Source organism: Acinonyx jubatus, chromosome B4 (genome assembly GCF_027475565.1).
Source record: "Acinonyx jubatus isolate Ajub_Pintada_27869175 chromosome B4, VMU_Ajub_asm_v1.0, whole genome shotgun sequence".
Lineage (NCBI taxonomy): Eukaryota > Metazoa > Chordata > Mammalia > Carnivora > Felidae > Acinonyx > Acinonyx jubatus.
In genome coordinates this window covers 1000270-1024048 of record NC_069387.1, presented here as the reverse complement: position 1 = coordinate 1024048, position 23779 = coordinate 1000270, and the positions used below count along the sequence as shown (strand labels likewise).

The following is a 23779-nucleotide window of genomic DNA, read 5'->3' as shown; positions in this document are numbered from 1 at the left end:
GGACCCTGACCGGTAACCGCACCCCAACAGGAAGAGCAATGTGGTCCCTGGAGATGCCGCATGGGGATGCTGTGATTCGGGGCTCTCCCCCAGCCAACAATGGCCCCTTGGCCACGAGGTTCCTCAGCTCCCACAGCCACTCGTGAGGAGCCCCCGGGCCCTCTCTGGCCCTGACGGGCAGGGCCGGCCTGCACGGTGCCTCAGGCAGGCACAGAAGAGGGGTGCCGGGTGGAGCCGCGGCTCAGCAGAGATCTCTGGGTAAGTGTTACATAAAGGGTAGACGGGGAGACAGGACAGAAGTGCATTCAGAATTACAGAAGAACCAGAAGCAGTGAGATGTCACAGACAGATGGAAATGGAAGATGGAAAACAGGTGAGGAAGAAGAGACGCATCAAAGATAATCCCAAAATTCCTGAGAGTGTTGCTCACTGCTGGCACACAGGACTGGTGCGCCTGCTGTGCTTTTTTCCCTGAGAACTGTGAAGGAAAAAGTGACAAGTAAGCGTGAATGCAGGGATTTCCTCAGAGCGGGTCCAGGGGACCCCCATTTCAGAGAGCTCTAGCTCTCGGGACGCACGATGGGAAGGTCAATAGGAACCTTCACAGAAATCATTTGTCCAAACTAGACAAGAATTGAAAGTATTTTAAAATGCAAAGATAGTAAGTCGCATTCACGAATAATTATAAGTTTTTAAACTTTTTTTTCATGTTTATTTTTATTTTTGACAGAGAGAGACAGAGCATGAGCGGGGGAAGGGAGAGAGAGAAGGAGACACAGAATCGAAAGCAAGTTCCAGGCCCCGAACTGTCAGCACAGAGCCCAATGCAGGACTCGAACCTACAGACTGCAAGATCATGACCCGAGCCTAAGTCGGACACTCAACCGACTGACCACCCAGGCACCCCTATAAGCTCTTTTAACACTTGACGTGAAGAGCAGGGGAAGGAGAGTGAGAATGGTCTGTGTGCTTTTTGCCCACATCTTGGGGATAATCCATTTCAGTTGAACCATTCTGACCGCCAGCAACAGCGGAGGACAATGTCCAACATTGTTGACTTAATGCTAAGTGGATCTCCCGAACACGAGCAGCCACAGGACCAAGGAGCCACTGAATCACGGTTCTCGTGAAGGAAGGGTCCCTGGAAGCCACGTGGGTAACCTGATTCGATCTTCCTGTTTCAACAGGGAAAGTGAAGCCACCCTGTGAATTAAAGCAGTTGCTCGACATCACACAGCTGGGGTCCCACAGTGACTTGACAGGCCATCTGAAAGTGTCTCCACTCACCACCCAAACACTTCTTTATCAAATATTTCTTGGTAGATGCCAACTAAAACTCTCTGGTCCAAGCTAAATTTTAAAAAGCTGTACTGGTGAAAACGAACAAGATCTTTTTTTTAAATTTTTTTGTAAATGTTTATTATTGAGAGACAGAGACAAAGCGTGAGCAGGGGAGTCACAGAGAAAGGGGAAGACACAGAATCCGAAGCAGGCTCCAGGCTCTGAGCTGTCAGCACAGAGCCCAATGCGGGGCTTGTACTCACAAACCACAAGATTATGACCTGAGCCGAAGTCGGACGCTCAACCAACTGAGCCACACAGGCACCCCACCATCTTTTTTTTTTTAATGTGTTAATTATTTTAGAGAGACAGAGAGACAGAACATAAAAGGGGGAGGTGCAGACGGAAAGGGAGACACAGAATCCGAAGCAGGCTCCACGCTCCGAGCTGTCAGCACAGAGCCCGATGCGGAGCTTGTACTCACAAACCACAAGATCATAACCTGAGCCCAAGTCAGACGCTCAACTGACTGAGCCACCCGGGCGCCCCAAAAATGAACAAGGATCTTAACAGACTAGAGTTTCTTCTAAAATGCAGGCGAGCCGCTAAGTCAACCCGAGGCAAGCCCAGGCGGCGAGAGCTTATGACAAGTGCCATCTCCAGGGCAGGCTGCGCGGGACACTCCGAGGCTCCGTCACTGACTGACACGGGCTGCCCCAAGTCACCCCAAAAGCCTGAGGTGGCAACCATCAATCACAGACAGTCCCTGCACCCAACGCAAGCAAAATCACAAAGAAGAAAACAGGGTCAATTTAATGTCGTAAATAATATATTACGTTTTTATAATGTAAGTACTATATGTGATTTTTTCCCTCTGCCAAAACTAGAATTTTTCTTATTTCCTTTGAAAACAAATCCATACAACATTAACACATTTGCTGAACCCTCTCCCTGGCCCCTCTGCCTTATCATCTGTCAGCACTATTTCTTGAGCCAATGGCCACGTTAAATAACAATCTGGTTATTCCACGAGGGAAAAAAACATGTTAAAATAAAAGACAAAACACTCCATTAAAAATGAACTGTTCAGGGGGCGCCTGGGTGGCTCAGGTGGTTAAACGCCTAACTGATGTCAGCTCAGGTCGTGATCCCAGGGTTGTGGAATTGAGCCCCATGTCGAGTTCCTCACTGAGCGTGCAGCCTGCCTGAGATTTCTCTCCCTCTCTCTGCCCCTACCCTGCTTGCACTCCCACACTCTAAAATTTAAAACAAAAATTTTAATTAAAAATAAAAACGTACGACAGAGTGGCCAATGGTCTGCAGAGCAACATGCCTAAGTTTTATTGTGACTCCTGCGACACATACCTCACCCATGACTCTCCGTCTGCGAGAAAGACACACTGCGGTAGTAGGAAACACAAAGAGAATGTGAAAGATCCGCTATCAGAAATGGATGCAAGAGCGAGCCCAGAGCCTGATGGACAGAGCAACTGCTGCACTTCAGCAAGGAAAGGTTCCTCCTGCTCCACTCTCTGTCCTCCGTCTGCAGGAGCAATGATCCCACCTCCCCCTCGTCTCCCGGGTCCTCTTTGCCCTGGTATGACGCCAGCACCCCATATGGGGGGCCCTCCTCCTCCTGGGATGATGCCAGTGGGACCCTCTCCTGGAATGAGGCCGCCTATGGGAGGCTACACGCCAAGGACGCCTGGGGCCCCCAATGATGAGACCTCCCCCGCCCGTCCCACGATGGTGCCCACTTGGCCAGGAATGACCTGACCAGACAGGTAAGGAGAGACAGAAACCTCCTTATATCCATTTTATATTACTTGTTCTACTTCACCAGGAGGTCATGGTGCTGTGACTCTGGGTGTTTTCTAACAGCATGACAAGGAAGACTTGCTCCCCTTTCCTATCAAACAGAGGATAGTTTTTCCAAGGGAGTAGCGGGACAAAAAAAAAAAAAAAGCAATTTTCATTTGTATTGTGAGATGTGAAAATAAAATTGTCAACTGTTTTAAATAATAAATAAATAAACAAATAGATAGATAGATAAATATAAAAATGTGCTAGGAATTTACCCAAGGGATACAGGAGTGCTGATGCACAGGGGCACTTGCACCCCAATGTTTACAGCAGCACTTTCAACAATAGCCAAATTATGGAAAGAGCCTAAATGTCCATCAACTGATGAATGGATAAAGAAGATGTGGTTTATATATACAATGGAATACTACTTGGCAATGAGAAAGAATGAAATCTGGCCATCTGTAGCAACGTGGATGGAACTGGAGAGTGTTATGCTAAGTGAAATAAGTCATACAGAGAAAGACAGATACCATATGTTTTCACTCTTACGTGGATCCTGAGAAACTTAATAGAAGACCATGGGGGAGAGGGAGGGGGAAAAAAGTTACAGAGAGGGAAGGAGGCAAACCATAAGAGACTCTTAAAAACATCTGAGAATAAACTGAGGGTCGATGGGGGGTGAGAGAGAGGGGAAAGTGGGTGATGGGCACTGATGAGGACACCTGTTGGGATGAGCACTGAGTGTTGTATGGAAACCAATTTGACAATAAATTTAATATTAAAAAATAAAAATAATCATTCAAAAAATAAATAAAAAATAAAAATAAAAACGAACTGTTTAGATCTCCTCACTGAAGACAATTCCTACTCATCACTGTAATTACTTAACCCATCTCCAAAGAGAACAATGTTTACAACATTTCAAAGAAAGAAACAAGTAACACAACACTCCAAGGCGGAAACAGCACGGCCAGAGGGCGAGTGCCGTCCTCCTGGCGACTCCGGCCACAGTGCATCCCCAGCTCCGCGCTGCCCGGCGCCGTGTCCGCCCACGTGAGAGCACAGGGCCAGGCTGAGTGACCCCTCGGCTCTCCTGCGACGGAAGCAAGGAGAAGGCTACCCGAGGCCTCTGTGTGACCAGAAACGGTGCTGGGCTGAAGGGAACAACTACATCCGAGCGGAAAAAAGCTAACTGAAGGCTTCATGGTCTAAATCCACCCATCCTTCTTCTCAATATGCAACCCGTTGTCAACCACCTACCTTTACCTCCTTGAAGATGACGTCACACACAGTGACTTACACAGGTTACCTTACGTTTGTTTATTTAATTCATTTAGTTTTGAGAGAGACAGACAGAGCAGGGGAGGGGCAGAGAGGGAGGGGAAGAGAGAGACTCCCAAGCAGGCTCCGCACTGCCAGCACAGAGCCTGACGTGGGGCTTCAATTCACCACCTGTGAGATCATGACCTGAGCCGAAACCAAGACCCTGACACTCAACCGACTGAGCCACCAAGGCGCCCCCAGTTCACCTTACGTGAAAGACAGACTCGTGGTCTAAAACATATAAAACGTTAAGAAACGTGACCTAATTGTATAGTTTTTAAATATTAATGGCCAACGTTTACTAGCTGTGGAAAGGGGGGCGAGAACATACATGCACACATATATAAACAAGGAACTTCACTTTCAACACTGTCCTCTGTTCGGGCTTCCAGAACAAAACACCAAGACCGGGCAGCCAGGATCAAGGTGCGGCCTATTTGGTTTCTGGTGCAAGCCTTCCCAGCTTGTCATTACAGCCTCACATGGCAGCTCCCAGGTACAGCAGGGAAGGGAAACACATGCAAGCTCACTGGTGTCTGGAGAAGGACACTAATGCTATGCCAATAGGACCCCAGCGTCAGTACCTCACTTCCAAATACAGCCACACTGGGGGGCAGTTAGGGCTTCAAACTCTAAAGGGGGGTCACAAACATCCAGTCTGTAAGACCATATAAATTTGGGGGCGCCTGGGTAGCTCAGTCGGTTGAGCATCTAACTTCGGCTCAGGTCATGATTTCGCAGTTTATGGGTTCCAGCCCCACAGCAGGCTCTGTGCTGACAACTCAGAGCCTGGAGCCTGCTTCAGATTTTGTGTCTCCCTCTCTCTCTGCCCTCCCCACCTCGCACTCTCCCTCTATCAAAAATAAATAAAACATTTAAAAAAAAAAATTTTTTTTTAAGAGACCATATAAATTTGTCCTAAACTTTGCAAGTGTCCAGAACCCTACAACATACCCCAAGTGGCGCTTTCATGGTAAGTAAAGGTGCTGCTTACAGTGGTGTCAGCAACAGGCTGGGGCGTTGGCAGCTGGACGGCGTATCTCCAAATGTGGGCGGTCTGATCTCCAGAAGCTGAGGACAGAAATCAGGGCACAATTACCCACAGTGCACATCAGGTATAAGATGCTTTCTGCTAGGTTCTGGCCAAGCGTCATCAGACTTCTGTAACTCAATGATCGAGAGCTGCTTCTGAGACTGCATGATGCTGCTGACAACAGGCTAAATGCACACAATTAAGATGGTGGTTAAAAATACCCCCTCCTTTCATTTTACGGTGAAAAGCTGTGAAGGTTCAGGCAACACTTACAAGTACAGGTTATCCTGTCCATCTATCGAAGCTAAGTAAACCGAACAGTACTTCAGAAAAGTGAGCCCCACACAAATACGTTCTCCCCTGCGCCCAACATCAGTGGGCTCACAGCCTGCTGGGCCCCGCGGGTCTGGGGCCTTACTGCCACCGGCCAGGCGTGCCAGGTGCTGTGCACATGGGACAGAGGGAAGGGCCGGGGAAGGGCACACAGACGTGCAGGGCGGGCATCTCCAGCTGCCCTCACAAGGTACCGTCTGAACCTCGCTTCCCTCTGTGGCTAGGAGGTTCCCCAAAGCGGCCACGTGTGGACAGTGGCACATTTCTCAAGTTGTCAGACGAGCTCACTGCCTGCCCTGCTAGCTCTCCTGCCCCGCGTGCAAACCTCCATTGAGCATGCCTCTCCCCTGCCTCCTCACCCCAACTCTGGCCATCACCGGTCTCCCCCACCCTCCCTTCTCGCCCCAACTCTGGCCATCACTGTTCCCCCCCACCCTCCCTCCTCACAATCACTCACCGATTACATAAAGTGGAAAATTCTCACCTACTTTTTTCCCCACGTGTTTACTTGGGCATCAACTAGCTGTGGTCAAGGCCTGTTCAGACCCACCATATTCTGCTCACATGGAAAAGCACCCGATTGGCCCCACTCTCACCCTCTACCCCAGGGTCAGCAGAATCTGGCCCACGGGCCACAGCCACAGCCACTCACCCGTGCACTACCTCTCCTGCTTTCACACTAACACGGCTGAGTGGTTGTGACATGGACCATGTGGCTGTCAAAGATGAGAACATTTAGTTACGATAATTTACAAAAAAAGCTTGACCTCCACTCTCTCTAAACATTTACCCCTCGAGATTACGGTCAGTGTCCCCCAAAGTCACAGGAGTCTACAGTCAGACAATTTTACTGGAAGACTCCTCAGTTCAACAATGAAGCTGCTGTACAAACTACTACATAAAATCACGGCAAAACCACGCGGCCACCACTGAGGAGCGCCTAGAAAGGAGGAAAAACGTTGGCCCCGCAGACTGCCATGACCTGGGCTACTGTTTCTGCCCTCCTCTGTTTCAGATGCACGCAGGATTAGGAACTCGCAGTAATGACAGGTGTTCAGAAAACCAAGTTCCCTCTGTGGTACGAGCAGAAAGTGGGCAACCACTAAGGGCTTCGCAAAAACCAGCTCAGGGTGGGTCACGTGCAGTCTCCCGGGAGAGCCAAGCTCACCTGACAATACACTACAGGTGAAACAAGTGCCACTTGATGTGTCCTCCTTCCTCCATCCCTCGAGTATTTCACAAAATGATGATCTGACTTTTACGGAAGGGACCAACGAGAAAGGAACGACTATGGCTATTTTTAAATTATCTATAACTTTCTTCAATAAAGAAAAAAAAGATCAACATACCAGTAAGAGCCAACTGCTCTGATGGATGAAACTTGATAGAATTTACTGCAAAACAAAAACATTACAAAACAGGTATAAAATAACGACATATCATCGTTTCTCATAACAACGTGCATTACAAGGTAACTTTAAGAATTAAAAAAACTTAATGTTCAATATTAGATCCTCCCACCCAGTTAACCTAAGAATAAATGCAGAGATGCATGAAAAACTCACTGAACATGAATGATCAAATTACTGACACATAAGACATACAGAAAAACAACACTAATAATCTACTTCTTTCTGTAGACAAGGAAGTCCTCTCGAGTGAAAAATGAATCAGGATGAAAGAGAAACCATACTTATGACAACAGATGGGGACAGACCACAGCAGGGACACTGTTTACTGCCCACCCTCTCTCCCGTCCCGTTCCAGGAGACCCTGGGAGCAGAGGCGGCAGGCCTCGCCAGCTCGGAGAGAGAGTCAGGATCCACACGGACGGTCCCCTCCTCCAGCTGGGGGAGGACCGAGGTGCTTCGCAGGAAGAAGGAGCAGGAGTGGGGTGCACAGAAGAAGGAGCCAGAGTGTGCAGAGGCCGGAGCCTGGCTGCTGGGACCACCCTGAGAGGGAGCCAGCACTCACACCCACACAGGGAACACACGACAGGACAGAGTGCACAGAAAGTTCCAGAAAATGAAGCAAGTTCTTTCAGAAAGATTCCGCCAGCTACACCACTGGGAATTCTCTTTTCCTGAGGAAATGAAAAGTCCAGCGAGTGTAGACTGCGGGTAAGTGTGGGAGGAGCAGGTGGACACCACAGCCTCCTCAGGACCGGCAATAAGCTGTCATGACCCTGTGCGCGCGCACGCACGCACACACACACACACACACACACGCACACGCGCGCACACACACACACACACGCACGCACGCACACACGGCAGGATGCCCCTAGGGCCAGGAGCAAGTGGCAAGCTCCGTGGCCACCTCTCACCTCGAGGTCCGTGCAAACCTGAACGCGCCACCAGTGCCACAGGTGGCCCTCACAGCCGTGACACATGCTTCGTGAAAGAGCACGTGAGGAGCACTCGGCCGGGAACCCAGAACACAGCGGGCGCTTCACGACTGTCACAGCTGCAACATGCACACCGTGCACCAGCTCACCGAAGGGACGGCGCCACTGAATGGGGACAGGCCTGCACGTGCGCACAGGTGCCACCCGGCAGGGGGCGGGCTGCAGCCAAACTACGCCCCGTCCCCCGGCAGAGGGTCTGCTGACCGTGGCTGAGGCAGAACAGGAAGGTGAGCCCCGCCAGCACCTCCTCCAAAGATGCGCAGCACCCCCAACACGCGGCTAACTCAATTCCCAGAGGCCACACCGGGAGCAGAAAGGGAGAGGCCACCAGAGACCAATGTTCTCCACAGCAAGCTTCAGAGGCACCCGATCTTTAAATGGTTTGTGTGCCTAACTTTACCACAAACATAAAAGAACAACAAACAGGAAGAAGCACCATCCCCCGCACAAGAGGGCTCTACTTGGGGGTCGGGCAGGGGCAGCCACGAAGCCCAGCACGTGACTCTTGAGGCAGAGGGGACGAGGCACAGGAGGGTCCTCTGTTCAGGTGATGCCGGAACGAGGCAGGACAGACACGGCAAACCACCTGCAGTGAGCTATGCTCATAGAAATCCCAGGCGGGGAGAACCACTCCCTTCAGGCTAACGGGACCTTGGCCACGTCATCGCAACACCACCTAGTGGAAAGACCAAAGCCAGGACACGAGCAATGCAGACACGGTGTCTGTGAGGACAGCACCCCAGAAGGGAAGGCCAGACATCAGCGCTCCACCTCCCGTCACCCGGCCTCCTGATGCCCAGGGCGGTGTGCACCCCACGTGCTGGGGCAAGAGGACACGGGAGAGAGGTGCACAGGGTGGCCGGTGAAGAGCTGGGCGTCCAGGCCATCCAGCGAGAGGGGAAGCTCCAGGGAAGGGACAACAAAGGAACAGAGATGCCGCACCGAGTATGGCCACCGGAAAGGCACGTCACACAGGAGCACAGGGATGAGTCAGGGATGGATGCAGAAACCAGGCGGAAGAAAAAACAAGGCACGTTACAAGCAACTGTGACCAATACACACATAGCCACGAGTAATGAGAATTGTGCTGTCACCACTTGGTGAGGACAAGAGTGGAGGATCTCATCCGAGGCAAGGGAGACGGCCCTCCTTCCAGCAGGAGGAAGCACTTGTCTAACACTCCAACACTCAGAAATAATAAAATAGGCTATTTCGAAAAACGGAATAAGGGCGTGCCCGGCTGGCTCTGCTGGAGGAACGTGCGACTCCTGATCTCAGGGTCGTGAGTTTGAGCCCCACAATGGGGTAAGACTACTTGAAAAATGAAAGAAAAGAGCAGAATACATAAAGCTGTCGACAGTGGTTCCCTTCAGGGAAGTGAAATGGAGTAAAGAGGGCAGGGAGCAAAGTGCTGTAACTGTCTACACGGGCTGGCTAATACCCTCTGAATTTTCCGATGATGTGCACGTGTTTCGTTTTACAAACGCTTTCAAGGAATAAACATGTGGAGGAAACAAGCCACAGTGCCTCCCTGCGCCGTGAGCACTGCCTCCCCCGCCTGGGCACCATCCTGCAGCGGACTGAAGACACTCATGTGCTGAGGGACCCCGTGGGAACGAGACCCCAAAAAAGGGGAAAGCGTGGGTCACAGCCCAGACAGGACAAGATGCGTCCCCCACCCAGGGAAGGGCTAGCACCCAAGCCCAAGAAGCGGAGGGCAGGCACACCCGGGCTGTCTATGAAGGGCAGGGGTGCAGCGGTGGCTGGGCAGGGGAGAGTGAATGAGGAAGCAGCCGACAGGCACCGGAGTGGAGGGCGTGCCAGGAAGAGGGAAGCACAGCGGGCACCCGGAGGGAAGGGAGAGAGACGCGGTAGGACACAAGGGAGCGTGCAGGGGCGGCTCACAGGAGGGGACGAGCGGCCGTACCGGCGGCAACAGGAGGTGCGGCAGGAAGCCCGGGATACACGGCATCCCTCCCTGGGCCCTGACACGCGCAGAGCACACGCCGAAAGAGAACCTCTAAAACGAGTACACGATCGCAGACGATGTCCACACTTCAGTTCCAAAGCTGTCGACAGGTGGCTTTCTAGGCGCCCGTAAATGAAGCGCAGACAGGTCCTGCTCTGCATGCAGGGCAGCGGAGCGGTCCCTTCCTGAGGCTCCCTGCCAGAGGCGGCACACCCGTCCGCCCGTCGCGAGGGCCCGCCCGGCGGGCAGCCAGGTCAGTGCCCTCCCAGCACAAGGCACAGCCCGCCCCGGAGCACTCACCTGACCCCACGTGGCCTGAGTACTTGACGAGGCACCGCCCTGTCTCTATGCTCCACAGCAGGGCCGTGTGATCTGCAAGATCCAAAGAACAGGAGTGACTGACCCACCACCAATTCTACAGTCTTCAAATGAAAGTGAGAAGTTACATTACCACTAGTATCTCTTCCGACTGTAGATCAGAAACCACGTTTCCAAGACAGGAGAACTGGGTGACCTGTCCCAGGTCAAGGGGGTGGCAAACAGATACCCAGGGACTTGGGACTCATGGCACATGGTCACACTGACTGCACCTCGCCAGGGTCCTTCTAACCCATCACAGTTTCACTGTTTTGTTGAATTAACACTTTCCAGATCATCACACAGTAAATGAATGCAAAACTCCAGTTACAAATTATTTGAGATCATATGTATGCATTTGGGCCTTTCCTCTTACATAATAGAAAATCTGAAAAATAAATGTCAATTATCTAAACAAGATCTCAGAGATACCAGAAACAGACCCTTTCATTCTTTCTTTTTAACTGTAAGGGAATTTCTAAAACACTGGGGAGTGCTCACAAGTGAACATAATTTTAAACAAGTCAACTTTCTTCATTCATGGTTCTATCTGCTGTAAAATTCTCTACTTCTATTAAAAAGCAGATCAGGGGCACCCGGGTGGCTCAGTCAATTAATCTTCTGATTCTTGATCTCGGCTCAGGTCATGATCTCACAGTTTGTGGGATCAAGCCCCATATCAGGCTCTGTGTTGACAGCATGGAGCCCGCTTGGGATTCTCTCTCCTTCTCTCTCTGCCTCTCACTCACTCTCTCTAAATAAATAAATAAACTTTTTCAAAAACAAAACAAAGCACAATCTAGTGGGGCACCTGGGTGGCTCAGTCAGTTGAGTGTCCGACTTCGGCTCAGGTCATGATCTGAGGTTCATGATTTCAAGGCCGGCATCGGGCTCTCTGCTATCAGCACACAGCCTGCTTCAGATCCTTTCTCCCTCTCTGTGGTTGTCCCTCCCCCCACTCTCTCTCTGTAAACTAACTTAAAGAAGAAAAAAAAAAAAAGCACAATCCACTAAGTACCTGGAAAAATCATTTTCAATAAGTGGGCACCATTTTTAACTTCAGTAATTTTGGTCGGAAAGGGTATTATTAGGTTAGGCACCTTGGATAGCTTTCAAAACCTATCTTTTCTTTAACGAGAGAAAAGGGTCTCTAACACCGGCCCCGGGAGTCCCACAGGCTAAAAGGGCTGCCAGCACCCCTGCCTCCACCTAAATCCTAGAACAGCTAGCCCGCTTCAGAGACCACACAGCCCTTCCCTGGGCCATACCTCACAACTCAAGCAGACACACGCTCGACTGTAACAAGAAAGTACCTCGCCTGTTCAAAAGACATTCTACCTTATGCTGCCGTAAACACGGGTGGCGCAACCACGGAGCCAGCACCTGCTCACCCAGACACCTGACGTCACACCTGCTGACAGCAGCAAGGCCTGACGGAGCACAACAAGGCCAAGTGCTTTGGTTTCAAGGACTGTTCGGCCTCCCGCCGGCTTCCAGCGCCAACTCTGCCACCCACCCCACAGGGAGTCATCTGCACCGGCTGTCACGCCCGACAAGCAGAGCGACTGGCTGTGGACTTACCGGCAGACGCGGTGCCCAGCACCACGGGCTGTGTCCTCGCCACGCTGACGTCCCAGATGCCATCCCTGTGGCCAATGTACTCCTTCACGAGCTGGCACACAGCCCTCGACGTGGTGGTCTTGAAGCTGGAGACGATCTAAAACCATGACGGGAAGGAGCATTGTGGACGATTTACTGACCGAATGTTTTTAAGTTAAAAAAGGTAAAACGGAAAAAGATGTGTTGAACGTCATACACCCCTGAACAGGATATTTAAAGCATTAAGGGCACACAACAAAAGCGCAAACAGCAGCATCCCTCCAGCTGGGTGTCACAAAGCAACAACGAAGGCCGTCCTAAGGCCTCTCAGAAGACCCCCGACCCCCCACAAACCACGTGTGTCCTCCCGTGATGAAGAAGAGGGGCCTGTTTACACACTGCGAGTGTCTTCCACAAATCCAAACCAGCAGACAGAACTTCCAAATTCTTTAAAAAAAAAAAGCTACCAGGACATGAAGAAGTGAAGAAGTCAGGAAGGTATACCCACACCCTTAACACTACCTTTTATTACTGGGGAACTTTCATTTTTTCCCGCTTTTGGTAATTTACACCGACCACGTATTATCAGGAGGAAAAGAGCCCAAGGTGGGGAGGAATCCAAAGACGACACTTCTAACAGATGAGGTTTGTCCAACAGTGTTTATTGCGCGCGGGCTCGGTGCCGGCGCCGCGCCAGGAGACACACACAGAGCGACAGCAGGCCCTGGCCTCGGGCAGCTCGCAGTCTGACGGGAACAGACAGGAGAACCACAAAGGTGCACACGAGGTGAGGCATCGTCTCGTACGATACACACGGCAAACGAGTCTCACTTTCTCTTACAAGGAAAAATAGAAAGTGTGTGAGCAAGAAACTAAACACAAACAACTCTTCAGAGTTTGCTTTTTAAACTGTTCTCAGAGAAAAGGAATGGCCTTTCAGCTTTTAAGCTAATCAGAATAATGGAGATTAATCAGAATGATGACACTGTAAAATCAAACGAAAAAGAAAAATCAGTGGTGTTAAACAGCTATTTGGAACACGGATTTGGCGAAGCCCTGAAAATGAATCAAAGTTCATTCTTATTTAGTATAAACACATTACAACACAGTCCACTGTTCCATCAATTCGGGTATGAACGTTCAAACCACCCTCCGCTGCAGAGAGCGGCTAGAAATGTTTATGAAGACGGACTCTTCCGGCAGTAATACCGACAGGCTCCATCTGACTCGGTCTGCATTTTACCAAAGGACTTGCACAAACGCCAACTCCTCGTCTTCTTTTTCCTTCTGAAAGCCCCTCCCCCACCCACACTAGCAGAACCGTCCCTCCCAACACAGAAAAGGGCTTTTGCTGGCGCAAGGTGCCATTCGGATGTTCAAGAACGCAGCGGTTAGGAACGTGCACAGCTTGCCCCACAGGAAGTGGCAGTACAGTTCAGTTTCCAAGCCTCCTGCTGTGTGTGACACAGACGTCACTGTGAGAAGAAATGAACTAGTGGAACCACACTCCTCCCTCACCCACCCCGCTCGGACAGGAACCACACAAGGTCACCGCTCAATACTCATGGCAACCGCATTTCTGGCGGAATTCTGGAAGCAGAGCACATGCGGCTCATCAACACCGTAACAAATCATGTCACGTGTTGCTTCCAAATGCACACTACGCTCTCAATACCTATTAACTCTTTGTTTTTAAAAATGCTGACCCCTTCACTACTGCGAAGAGGCCCCACAAAAGACTGAATTACTCAGTGTTCATGACAGAGAAGCACAACAAAATGACAAAGTGATGCTTACACCTGTCGCCCTAATTATCGTTCTCATTAACATACAATCTAAACTACTCCAACAAGACCAGAAAGGTCTTTTTCACAATGCGAGCTATTTATCTTTGTAAAAACACGTGTGAACATTTTCACACGTTTCTCTAACGTTAGACGGTCAGGCATCCCTCCCGACAGACACCAGCGACCTGTCCTCAGCCACCCAGGAAGGGAAGACCTCTTGGTTGCTGAACACACGTGCGTTTCCCACCATCCCACCACGTACACACTACTTGCCTTTCAGGGCTGAGTCAGGAGGCAAGTAACGAGGCCTCCTTGCTGCACACACACTCAGTGTTACTGCCAAGAATACACACTACGGCACGGATCAGAATGTATTCTGGGATCAGATTCACTCTTCAACCTTCAGGTAACATCTTACGTTATTATTCTTCAATGTGCACAATAAAGATCATTAATATGTTTCTCATACACTGAGATAAGTTTCTAGTATCTAAAACAAAGGGCACTTTATATCTAATACATTTTTTTTTTTTTAAAGCAGAGTATTATTGTATATAACCTTCCCTTTGTCCAAATCTTGTATTTTACTATTCCTAGTAAGGGACAACTTTATACAATCTGTTCATCTTCTACTTCAGAAATGGCCAGAAAGTTTCTGAATTCTAAGACCATATACATTGTACACATAAGCTGTGTCCACAAGAATAAACAATATAATTTAAGATAATATAACAAGAAGTTAAGACGAGCAAGAACATAGTCTCACAATACATTTCGAAGAAAACTCTGATGTAAATTTATTAAAAACTTAGAAACTAATAAGCTAGATAATACATAACAACAAAATTTTTTTAACTAAGCACTTATACTCTGGAGTTATCAAAGGAAACACAAGAAAATGTAATCAAAGTTTGTATTTTTTAAATAACAAAGTTTTCCAATAAGCAGAAACAGCAGCAAGACTGGATCTGCTTTATTACTTGTAGTTAATCTCGCTGGAGATGTCATGCTACATAACTTGAAGCTCAAAGGGACGAACTGGAAAAACAGAGTTGACAGTAACTATGCCATCACAGCAGACTCACCACAAATTTCAACTTTTCCCTCAGGTTTAGCAAAAGGAATGTACATTCATTAAGGCTGGGTAACTAATTTATCTTCTGTATATTCAAAATACTTCAAAGTAAAAACGCACACAGAATTACTTCAAAATATTACTTCACGGCAGTACTCCCTCACAGACAAACTTATTCCCAAATAATTAAATCCTTGCCACTTTAGGAAGGTCAGAACAAGATTATTTTTAAAGAAGTAAAATACCACATACGTCCCTATTTGCCCTGGAGACAAGACCTTCACTTCTGGATAATGCTCAGAAAATGAGAGAAAAACAGTGGGTGGCGGAAAACGTGCCTGTGGTGCACTGCATTACGCCATTACCTTTCTCCAAATTCAGAGCCTCTGTATCAAGCCAAATAACAATACAAAATGTATTTTCCCTCCAAAAAGACACCGTAGCTACTAACGCGTATCTTTTACTCTCACAGGAACCGGGGCAAGGGAGTGTCTAGGTGTCCATATGCTGTGGCCATCTCACAGATCTAGGATATTCCCTTTAAAAATCTAAGTTTTCTAAACAGCAGAAGTTCCTCTTTCTCTGTTACATGTTTATAATTGGAAAATATGCAACTTCAGGTACACGTCCGCACACCTCAAATACCACATGAGCGGCCCGAGAGCCAGCGCCTTGCGTACCTTGCTGGTGGAGGCCTTGTAAGTGGTCTTCAGCTTCTGAGAAAGCTGGCTGGTGCTGTGGCTGGCTGCAGAGACAGAGAATCGACAGTCAGGGCCGCAGAATGTCAGAGCCGGGACAGACTGGACAGCAAACCCCACCTCTCACTGCCAACGGGAAGACAGTGAAACCCGAGGGTCCATCTGTCCACGCTGGCATGGAGGTGACAGCACAGCTGGAACAAGACGCCAAGCTTCCTGGCACCCCTCTCCGCCTCACCCGCCCCCACCCACACCTGACTACGGGCCCCAAGCACCGCTGACCGCAGCAAGCAAACAAACCCACGTCCTTCATGAAATCCCAAATCTCCCCCACATGTCACGGGTCGGCAGTCCTGTCGGGAGCGCTCACCCTTACCTTTTGTTTTGAGCTGGCCCTTACTCAGTTCCGCCCCATCGATCGCTTGTCCTTCGGCAGCTAAACGTTCATTAAGAGTCTCAATCTCCCTACGCACTGGGAATAAAAAGGTTTTTTCAAAAAGGTAAGACGTGAACTTTTATGTTGAAACATATTCACCGCTTCCAAAACTTGAGGGTGTAAAAATATTATGTGTAAGTATTATCTAAACACAGACATGAATAATACCCTAACATTAGGTTCGCAGACTTCTCAAAATACTTGCGACACCTCTCACACACTGAGAACCACTGCTCTCCCTACACTGGGAAGACTGCGCCCCCAGGGCTCGCGGGCAGGGCTCCTGGACCTCAAGGTAGGCCATCTCCTTTGTCCTTTATTCTATACACTTAAAAACATTTTCCTGATACTATCCAAAATTCAGTGAAATGTTTACAGTCTAGCCGAGAACACTGAAATTGGGAGGAAAAGCATACAACAAAACTATGGCTGCGTGGGACCACAGAGCGCCAAGTAAGGATTATATGTAACAAAGATTAAAAATCTGGTGCGCTTGGGTGGGTCAGCTGGTTAAGCATCCGACTTTGGCTCGGGTCATGATGTCGCAGTTCGTGGGTTTGAGCCCTGCATCAGGCTCTGTGCTGGCAGCTCAGAGCCTGGAGCCTGCTGAAGAATTGTCTCCTTCTCTCTGTGCCCCTCCCCCGCTCACGTTCGTTCTCTCTCTCTCAAAATAAATAGACATTAAAAAAAGAATTAAAAAAAAAAGAATTAGTTTGAAAAAAATTGACGGAGAGTCACAAAAGTCTCAGAACCACAGGGAAAGAATGAAGAGGAAGGTCATCGGTCATCAAGAAGGCGATCAGCAGACACCTGTGCCTATGCTCTCCTCCGGAACAGGTCTGCGGGACCAGGGCTGTCTTCCAGCCACAACGTTGAGGAATGACACGTGGCCAAGGAACAGGATTCAGCCGAGGGCACAAGCCACTACAGCGAGGCAGCAGGACCATGAGCTGGCCACACATCCCCCCCAAGCCAGGCTGTGCACCTGCCAGGACGATGTACCCTCTACTCAGGCTATAGTGAGACGAAGGGGCCGGGTCAGGTGACAGAGAGGGTAAGGGCAAAGGCTCTGAGCAGACCTTACAGAGGCAGGGCGCCACCAAAGCCAGGCAGCACAAGACTGTGTCAACTCAAAGTACATCCAGCAGTAGTCATTTGTAATCCTACAGTTTTTCTTGAACAAACTACATGAGTTCATAAAATATTAATAAGGCCTTACATCACAACAGAAACTCAATAATGCTTTGATCATTACAACTGATACTTTTTTATTTAAGAGACAGAGAAGAGAGAATAAGCAGAGGAGAGGGGCAGAGGAAGAGAGTGAGCGAGACACAGAATCTTTTTTTTAAGTTTATTTTTGAAAGAGAAAGAGAGAGCTCAAGTGGGGTAGGAGCATAAAGAGAGAGAGAGAATCCCAAGCAGGCTCCGCACTGTCAGCACCGAGCCCAAAACATGGCTCAAACCCAAGAACCGGGAGATCATGACCTGAGTTGAAATCAGACGCTCAACCAATGGAGCCAGCCAGAATCCCCTACACTGCTTGATTCTTTAAGCAAATGAAGGCACTGCTTATATAAAAAAAATCTAAGAATAAAAACTAAAGCCAAGCTAATTTAAAAACTATTTTGATTTGGGGCATCTGGGTGGTCAGTAGGTTAAACGTCCAACTCCTGTTGGTTTCGACTCAGATCACGATCTTCCGGTTCATGAGTTGGAGCCCCACGTCAGGCCATGTGTTCACAGTGCAGAGCCTGCTTGGGATATTCTTTCTGCCCCTCCCCAGCTCGTGTGCACATGTTCTCTCTCTCCAAAATAAACAAATAATAAATAGATACTTCTGATTGACCTTTAAAATAAGTCGAACAGATAATACTGAGAAATTCTCAAAATACAGTATATTTTAAAGGAAAACATGAATCAATAATTTCTCGATTTACAGTATACTTTGTATAGGCATAGTTGTAAGAAGCATTTGTTTTTCATAAAACCACCATCTGAATGAGCTAGTGTGGCCAGCAGAATGCTACCCACCCCAAAGGTAACCTGTGAGCACGTGAGCCCCATGGCTAAGGGGCCCTGCAGGTGTGACTACAGCGAGGGACCTCTGACGGGGAGGTCACCCTGCCTGGCCCGATGACCCAGCCTTCCCTCACGTCCTTAGGAATGGCTCAGAGATGCTCACCACTGAAGGCTTCGAAGACGGACGGTGGAAGGGCTTTGAGGCAAGGGGTGAGGCGGGCTCTAGACACCGGGACTCTGTCCTCACGATGCACAGAACTGAAAATCTGCCACAGTTCAAACAAGCAAAAGACAGACCCTCCCCCTCACCTCCAGAAGCACAGCCCTGCCAAGGCCTTGACCTGAGTCTGCTGGGAGGGGCCCCCCATAGTTCCCACCGGTGACTTGTAAGGTAATCAATCTGGGTCACTCGAAGCCACTATGTGTGTTACAGAACACAAAATGGATACAGTGGTGACCGTCTACCCAAAATTTTACAAAAGCTTATTAGGACAGAAGATACTCACATTCTAAGTTCTCAATGTAAAGGTTTTCAAACTCTCTCTCTATTTGACCAAACAGCTCCAAAAGTGTACTGCGAACCGAGGAAGGCAGCTTAGAATCCTGAAGAAAAAAAAGGAAGATTCTGTTTAAAATGAATGAATAAGAAACTCTTTTCCAAAGCGAATTCTCATTTCTCTTAAATTCTTATTTTATATATTATTTCTTATACGTAAAATGCTTACAAAACTCACAGTTCCGCATTTCTACGTACGAAACTATGATGAAATGATATAAATGGCTATCCAGCGTGATACAGGATTCAAGAACAAGCACTTCCTCAAAATAACGTAATTTTCCCTTTTACAAGGGAGGAAACAAGCCTACCTTATTCAAAAACCTCCACATTTGTAGAGAAGGAAGACAGTTCCCATAAATGCAGTTTCATCATGCACAGTCTTTAAAGTTCTACCGTGTGACATTATAAATTAATCTTAATAAGACACCTACTAACAGAAGAGCTTTAAGAGAGCTCTCCCATCCACGGTGCTTCAGACAAAATCCTGGACATCTCCTAACACCTACAAGACTGTGAGGAGGGAAACATGAGAAATCTGACCGGTAAGAGCAAACGGTGTCTGTTACAGGAGAACATCCATGTGGTGAGTGTCAGGAGCACCACGCCACACGTGCCTGCACGCCTGCCCCCGTGTTCTGCACAGCTGGAGTCTCCTCTACGCCTCATGGGAAGTCCATGAGCAGAAGCAACGCCTCTGCAGAAGTCTGAGGTACAAGTGACTGGGCGGCGTCCCCGGCCCCACCCATGCTCACCCACACGCACTTTCTGGACGCTGCTGGTCGTGGGGAGCCCGCACAGTCTACACTACTCTCCTCTCCAGAGAGCACGCCCGACGTGCTAGTTCGTGTGACCCCACACTCAGAGTATTTCCAGAACGGAACTCGTAATGGTTCTAAAATGTTTCAGTACTTAATTGCCACCAATGTAAGTGACTTTTCAAGTTTCCGTGCAGCACAAACTTTCTGATGTTTAGTCAGTTGCAAATAAAAAAAGGACATACGATGTTTATTAAATTAAACTTCTCAGATTAAGTTCTCAGGAAGACAGAAATTCTAAGCAAAATGATCTCTAATGACATAAACATTTCAGCAATATGTTTTGAAATCACATAATGTTCCAGTAAATTTGACAAGCCAATAAAAACTATATACGAAGCCATGTTTAAAAACTGAAATTTGGCAGAATGGGTACTATGGCCTCCCTCAACACCCTTCTAAAATACCAATGAAAAATATGAAAAATAAAAATAAGATTTTGAAATAACAGTGAAAGTAAAATAAACCACGACAGTAGCATTTGCCATGCCGTCCACCTTGCCTCATGGCCTTCGCATCCACTCTTCCATCTCCGTGCCACGCTCCTCCCACACCCTCGTGCGGCCGGTCCCCTTCGCACCGGCACTTGGTGAGAAGCCGTTCTGACTCCCACACCAAGGCCACATCTACGTGCATCGAGTCCTGCTCACCTATACCCACAGTCCCTTAAGATCTTTACCGTTCAACAACCAAAACATCACATTTACTTGAGTACTAAACGCGTCTTAATGTCGAATGTCATTGCCACTGGAGACAAAACTGGGATGGCAGCGACAGCCTCACCCTACAATCAGGCAGCGAAACGGGCAATGAAATGAGAATGTTCCCACCAGGCAGGCGGAGCCACGGGAGTGCCCCCGACGGCCTACTGGTGCCATTCGTCTTCACGGACCCTGACGGAGAGGTGCTGAACTGCGGGGACCATTTCAGAAACGTGAGGACAGAAAAGCTACTGTGACTGAGCAAGGCTCTCACGTGCACGTCACTCCATCACATCAGCACAATCACGGGTGCGGGAGGCCTCGCTCCCGGGCACATGCAGACTCAGCCAGGCTCCACAACCGGGGCGCCGCGGGCCTGGGCCGAGCGCCGCACTCCTACACGCCCCACGGTCACAGCTCTGAGAAGGTACAAGTACCACCGCAGCACGTTCACGCTACCTTTGCGCTGTCTGGTACTGCTCCCAAATAGGCGTAACCTCGTCCACAAAGTGCAGGGCCACCGTCCCAATAGAATCCACGGGTAACTGGCCCACGGTTCGCAGATCCCTCCACCCACACCTACCATGCCAGCTGCTGGCAACCCTGCCGTGACACCAGCCCGAGCACCTCACACCGGCCAGCGGGGAAGCCGCGCCAACAGGCAGGTGCCGTCTGGTGACTGCTGAAGCCACCGAGGCGAGGGCCCCACGGTGCAGCAGCCGGACCGGTCAGCTTGCGGACTCTGAACAGCCCCACAAAGGGTCACCCTGAGATGCAGTTACCTGCTTGATCTACATCACAATGGAGGATGGGCACTCAGAAGGCCGAGCAAAGAACATATTTACCCCCGACGAGTGAACTCCAGAAGACGCTAACAAAGTTGACTGCAGGATTTTCACCACTAGAGATATAAGTAAATCAAATTAAAAAACGTATCCTAGACTGTTTACCGGCACTGTCCAATACGGTAGCCAGCAGCCAAGTGTGGTTATTTAAATTTAGACGTAAATCAAGGAAAATTTTAAAAATTCCTCAGTCACACTAGCCACCCGTGTCTCTGTGCAGGCTGTTATGTATCACCGCTGTTTTTCCCGGTTATCGAGGGAAGGGGAGCTGGTTCTGTTTTGTTTTGGTAACACACTCTTTTTCTCTACTCTGGAGACCTGTATGTATTTGACTATTTCTGGAACATTGAAAACACGATCAGCAACCAACTCACTTGTCCTTCTAACATTTCTCTTGGCAGACCCGTCCTCTCCTGCTCCGAGCTGTTCGTTCTTCGTATAGAAAGGCTATGAGATTTGCGTTTCTGTTTTGCTTGGCGAGCAGTGGAGCAACTCCCGCTTTCTGTGGGCATTACTTCTAGAAGGTGATGTCCCAGTCGCTCCTGCAATAAGCTGAACAAGAGCAGGAAAAGCAAGGACTTTATTTCTGATATGACAAACTGGAATGAAGGAAAATAGACCATTGTTACTTTCAATTCCAAATCTCTCTACTATGGTAATATTTACCATGTAATTTACAATGTGACAAAGTAATGTGTTTTAAGACAGAGGCCACAGCCTTTGTTAATGAGGTAATTTTTTATCAAGTTTCATTAAGTTTTAAAAAAAAATCAAATAGCAAAGACAGGCTTAAACAATTCTCCCTTAACCAACTTTCCCCAGCCTCTGCCTACTCCCCAGAGAGAACCAATTCTAATCACATGTTCTAGACTACAGATTCTAGAGCAATCTGTCCAAGAGAAATACAACACAGGCCACATGCCTTAACTGTAAATTTTCTAGTAGCCACATTAAGAAAAAGTAGAAACAGGTGAAATCATTTTTGATGATTTATTTAGCCAATTATGTTTAAAATACTATCACTTGAGGAGCCCCTGGGCGGCGTAGTTGGTTAAGTGTCCCACCCTTGGTTTAGGCTCAGATCATGATCCCAGGGTTGTGGGATTGAGCCCCTCATCAGGCTCTGCACTGAGCATGGAGCCTGCTTGGTTCGGTGGGTCTCTCTCTCTCTCCCCACCGCCACACGTCCCTCTCCCCTGCTAGTGCTCACTCTCCCTCTAAAATAAAAAATTTTAATTACAAAAATAAATAGACCACTATCACTTTAGGCAACGTAAAAAACACTAACAGGTATTTCCATTTGGGTGCTGCATCTTCAAAAAAAATTTTTTTTCAACATTTATTTATTTTTGAGACACAGAGACAGAGTGTAAGCAGGGGGAGGGACAGAGAGGGAGGGACACACAAAATCTGAAGTAGGCTCTAGGCTCTGAGCGATCAGCACAGAGCCCGACGCGGGGCTCGAACTCACGAACCATGAGATCATAACCTGAGCCGAAGTTGGAGATGCTTAACCGACGGAGCCGCCCAGGAACCCCCGGGTGCAGTCTCAAAGGGAATCAGCCACACCTCACATGCTCACCTGCTCGGGGCTGCCATAAGACAGCACAAATCTGGACATCATTCAAATTTCTACATAATATAAACATTTTCACTTACCCACTTTGGGCATTATCTACTTGTTTCCTGCTACTGATTCCCCCTCCCAATATCACAAGCCTGTTACTTAATTTTAAGTAATATATTTATTCACACATGATGTTTCTTTCTTCAACTGTAACTTGTGTTTAGAACATGACCTGCTCATTTTGTGTTCTTACAGATCCCTCCTCCTCCCAGTATATCTATTAGTTTATGTAATTTTAAGATATTCATGGACCTCCCTTCTTTACTGACAACGTCTTTGACCCTCTCCATCTCTGCCTCACTTTGTAAGAAAGGTTCCACGTGTCCACTTTTTTCTCAAGCTCTCCCGCACAGCCATCCATCTCCTGTCATTTCAGAATGTCCTAGGAACACAAGCAGAGTATGTGCCTCTTCAAGTTTTGAGCTTCATGCTCTGGAGATCCACGCAAGTTGTTACCTGTACCAACTGTTACTTCCTTCTGATTGCTGGGTAGTATTCCACAGCACGGAGGTACTATAATGTAACCATTCATCTGTTTCAAAAAAAATTTAGTTCTTTCCAGTTTCTTACTATTATAAATAAAGCTACTATGAACAATAACATACAGGTTTTTGTGTGAATGTAAGTTTCCATTTCTTTTGGATAAATGTCCACGAGTGAGATTTCTGGGACATATGATCAATGTATGTTTAGTTTTTAAAAAAATTTTGAGATATTAACTCACACATCATATAATTCATTCCCCACATTCAGCCCTGGGCAACCACTAATCTACTTTGTACATAAATTGGCCTGTTCTGTCCATTTCATATAAACGGGTTCCTACAATATGTGGCCTAATCTATCATGATTAGCTTTTCTCACTTAGCCAAGGTCCACCCATGTTATAGCACGTGTTGGTAATTTATTCCTTTTTATTGCCAAATATTCCACTGTACGGACACACCACATCTTATTAACAGTTGACGGACATTTGGTTGTTTCCATTTGCGGGTTATTATGAGTAATGCCACTATAAATGATAACGTGTAGGTTTTGTGTGCATTTGTGTTTTCATTTCTCTGTGTACACCCATAGGAATGGAACTGCAGTAACTCGATGTTTAA

At 48.2% G+C, this 23779-nt stretch overlaps 1 protein-coding gene and 1 pseudogene across 9 annotated transcripts in view; one reads left to right on the top strand and one right to left on the bottom strand.

Annotated features, from left to right (window-relative positions):
* WDR37 (WD repeat domain 37) overlaps positions 1 to 23779 on the bottom strand; it is a 78945-nt gene that overhangs the window by 42167 nt on the left and 12999 nt on the right. For 8 of the 9 annotated variants that reach the window (XM_053225190.1, XM_053225191.1, XM_053225189.1 and 5 more), the window contains exons 2-9: positions 21421 to 21598; positions 18633 to 18729; positions 16045 to 16140; positions 15651 to 15715; positions 12091 to 12226; positions 10453 to 10524; positions 7126 to 7170; positions 5405 to 5481 (exon numbers count right to left, since the gene is read on the bottom strand). In XM_053225190.1, coding sequence (XP_053081165.1) covers positions 5405 to 5481; positions 7126 to 7170; positions 10453 to 10524; positions 12091 to 12226; positions 15651 to 15715; positions 16045 to 16140; positions 18633 to 18729; positions 21421 to 21558 — 726 coding nt within the window. In that variant the 5' untranslated portion in view covers positions 21559 to 21598. The other variant, XM_053225195.1, reaches the window with a different exon arrangement.
* On the top strand, positions 2382 to 3069 carry LOC113603559 (U1 small nuclear ribonucleoprotein C-like; annotated as a pseudogene).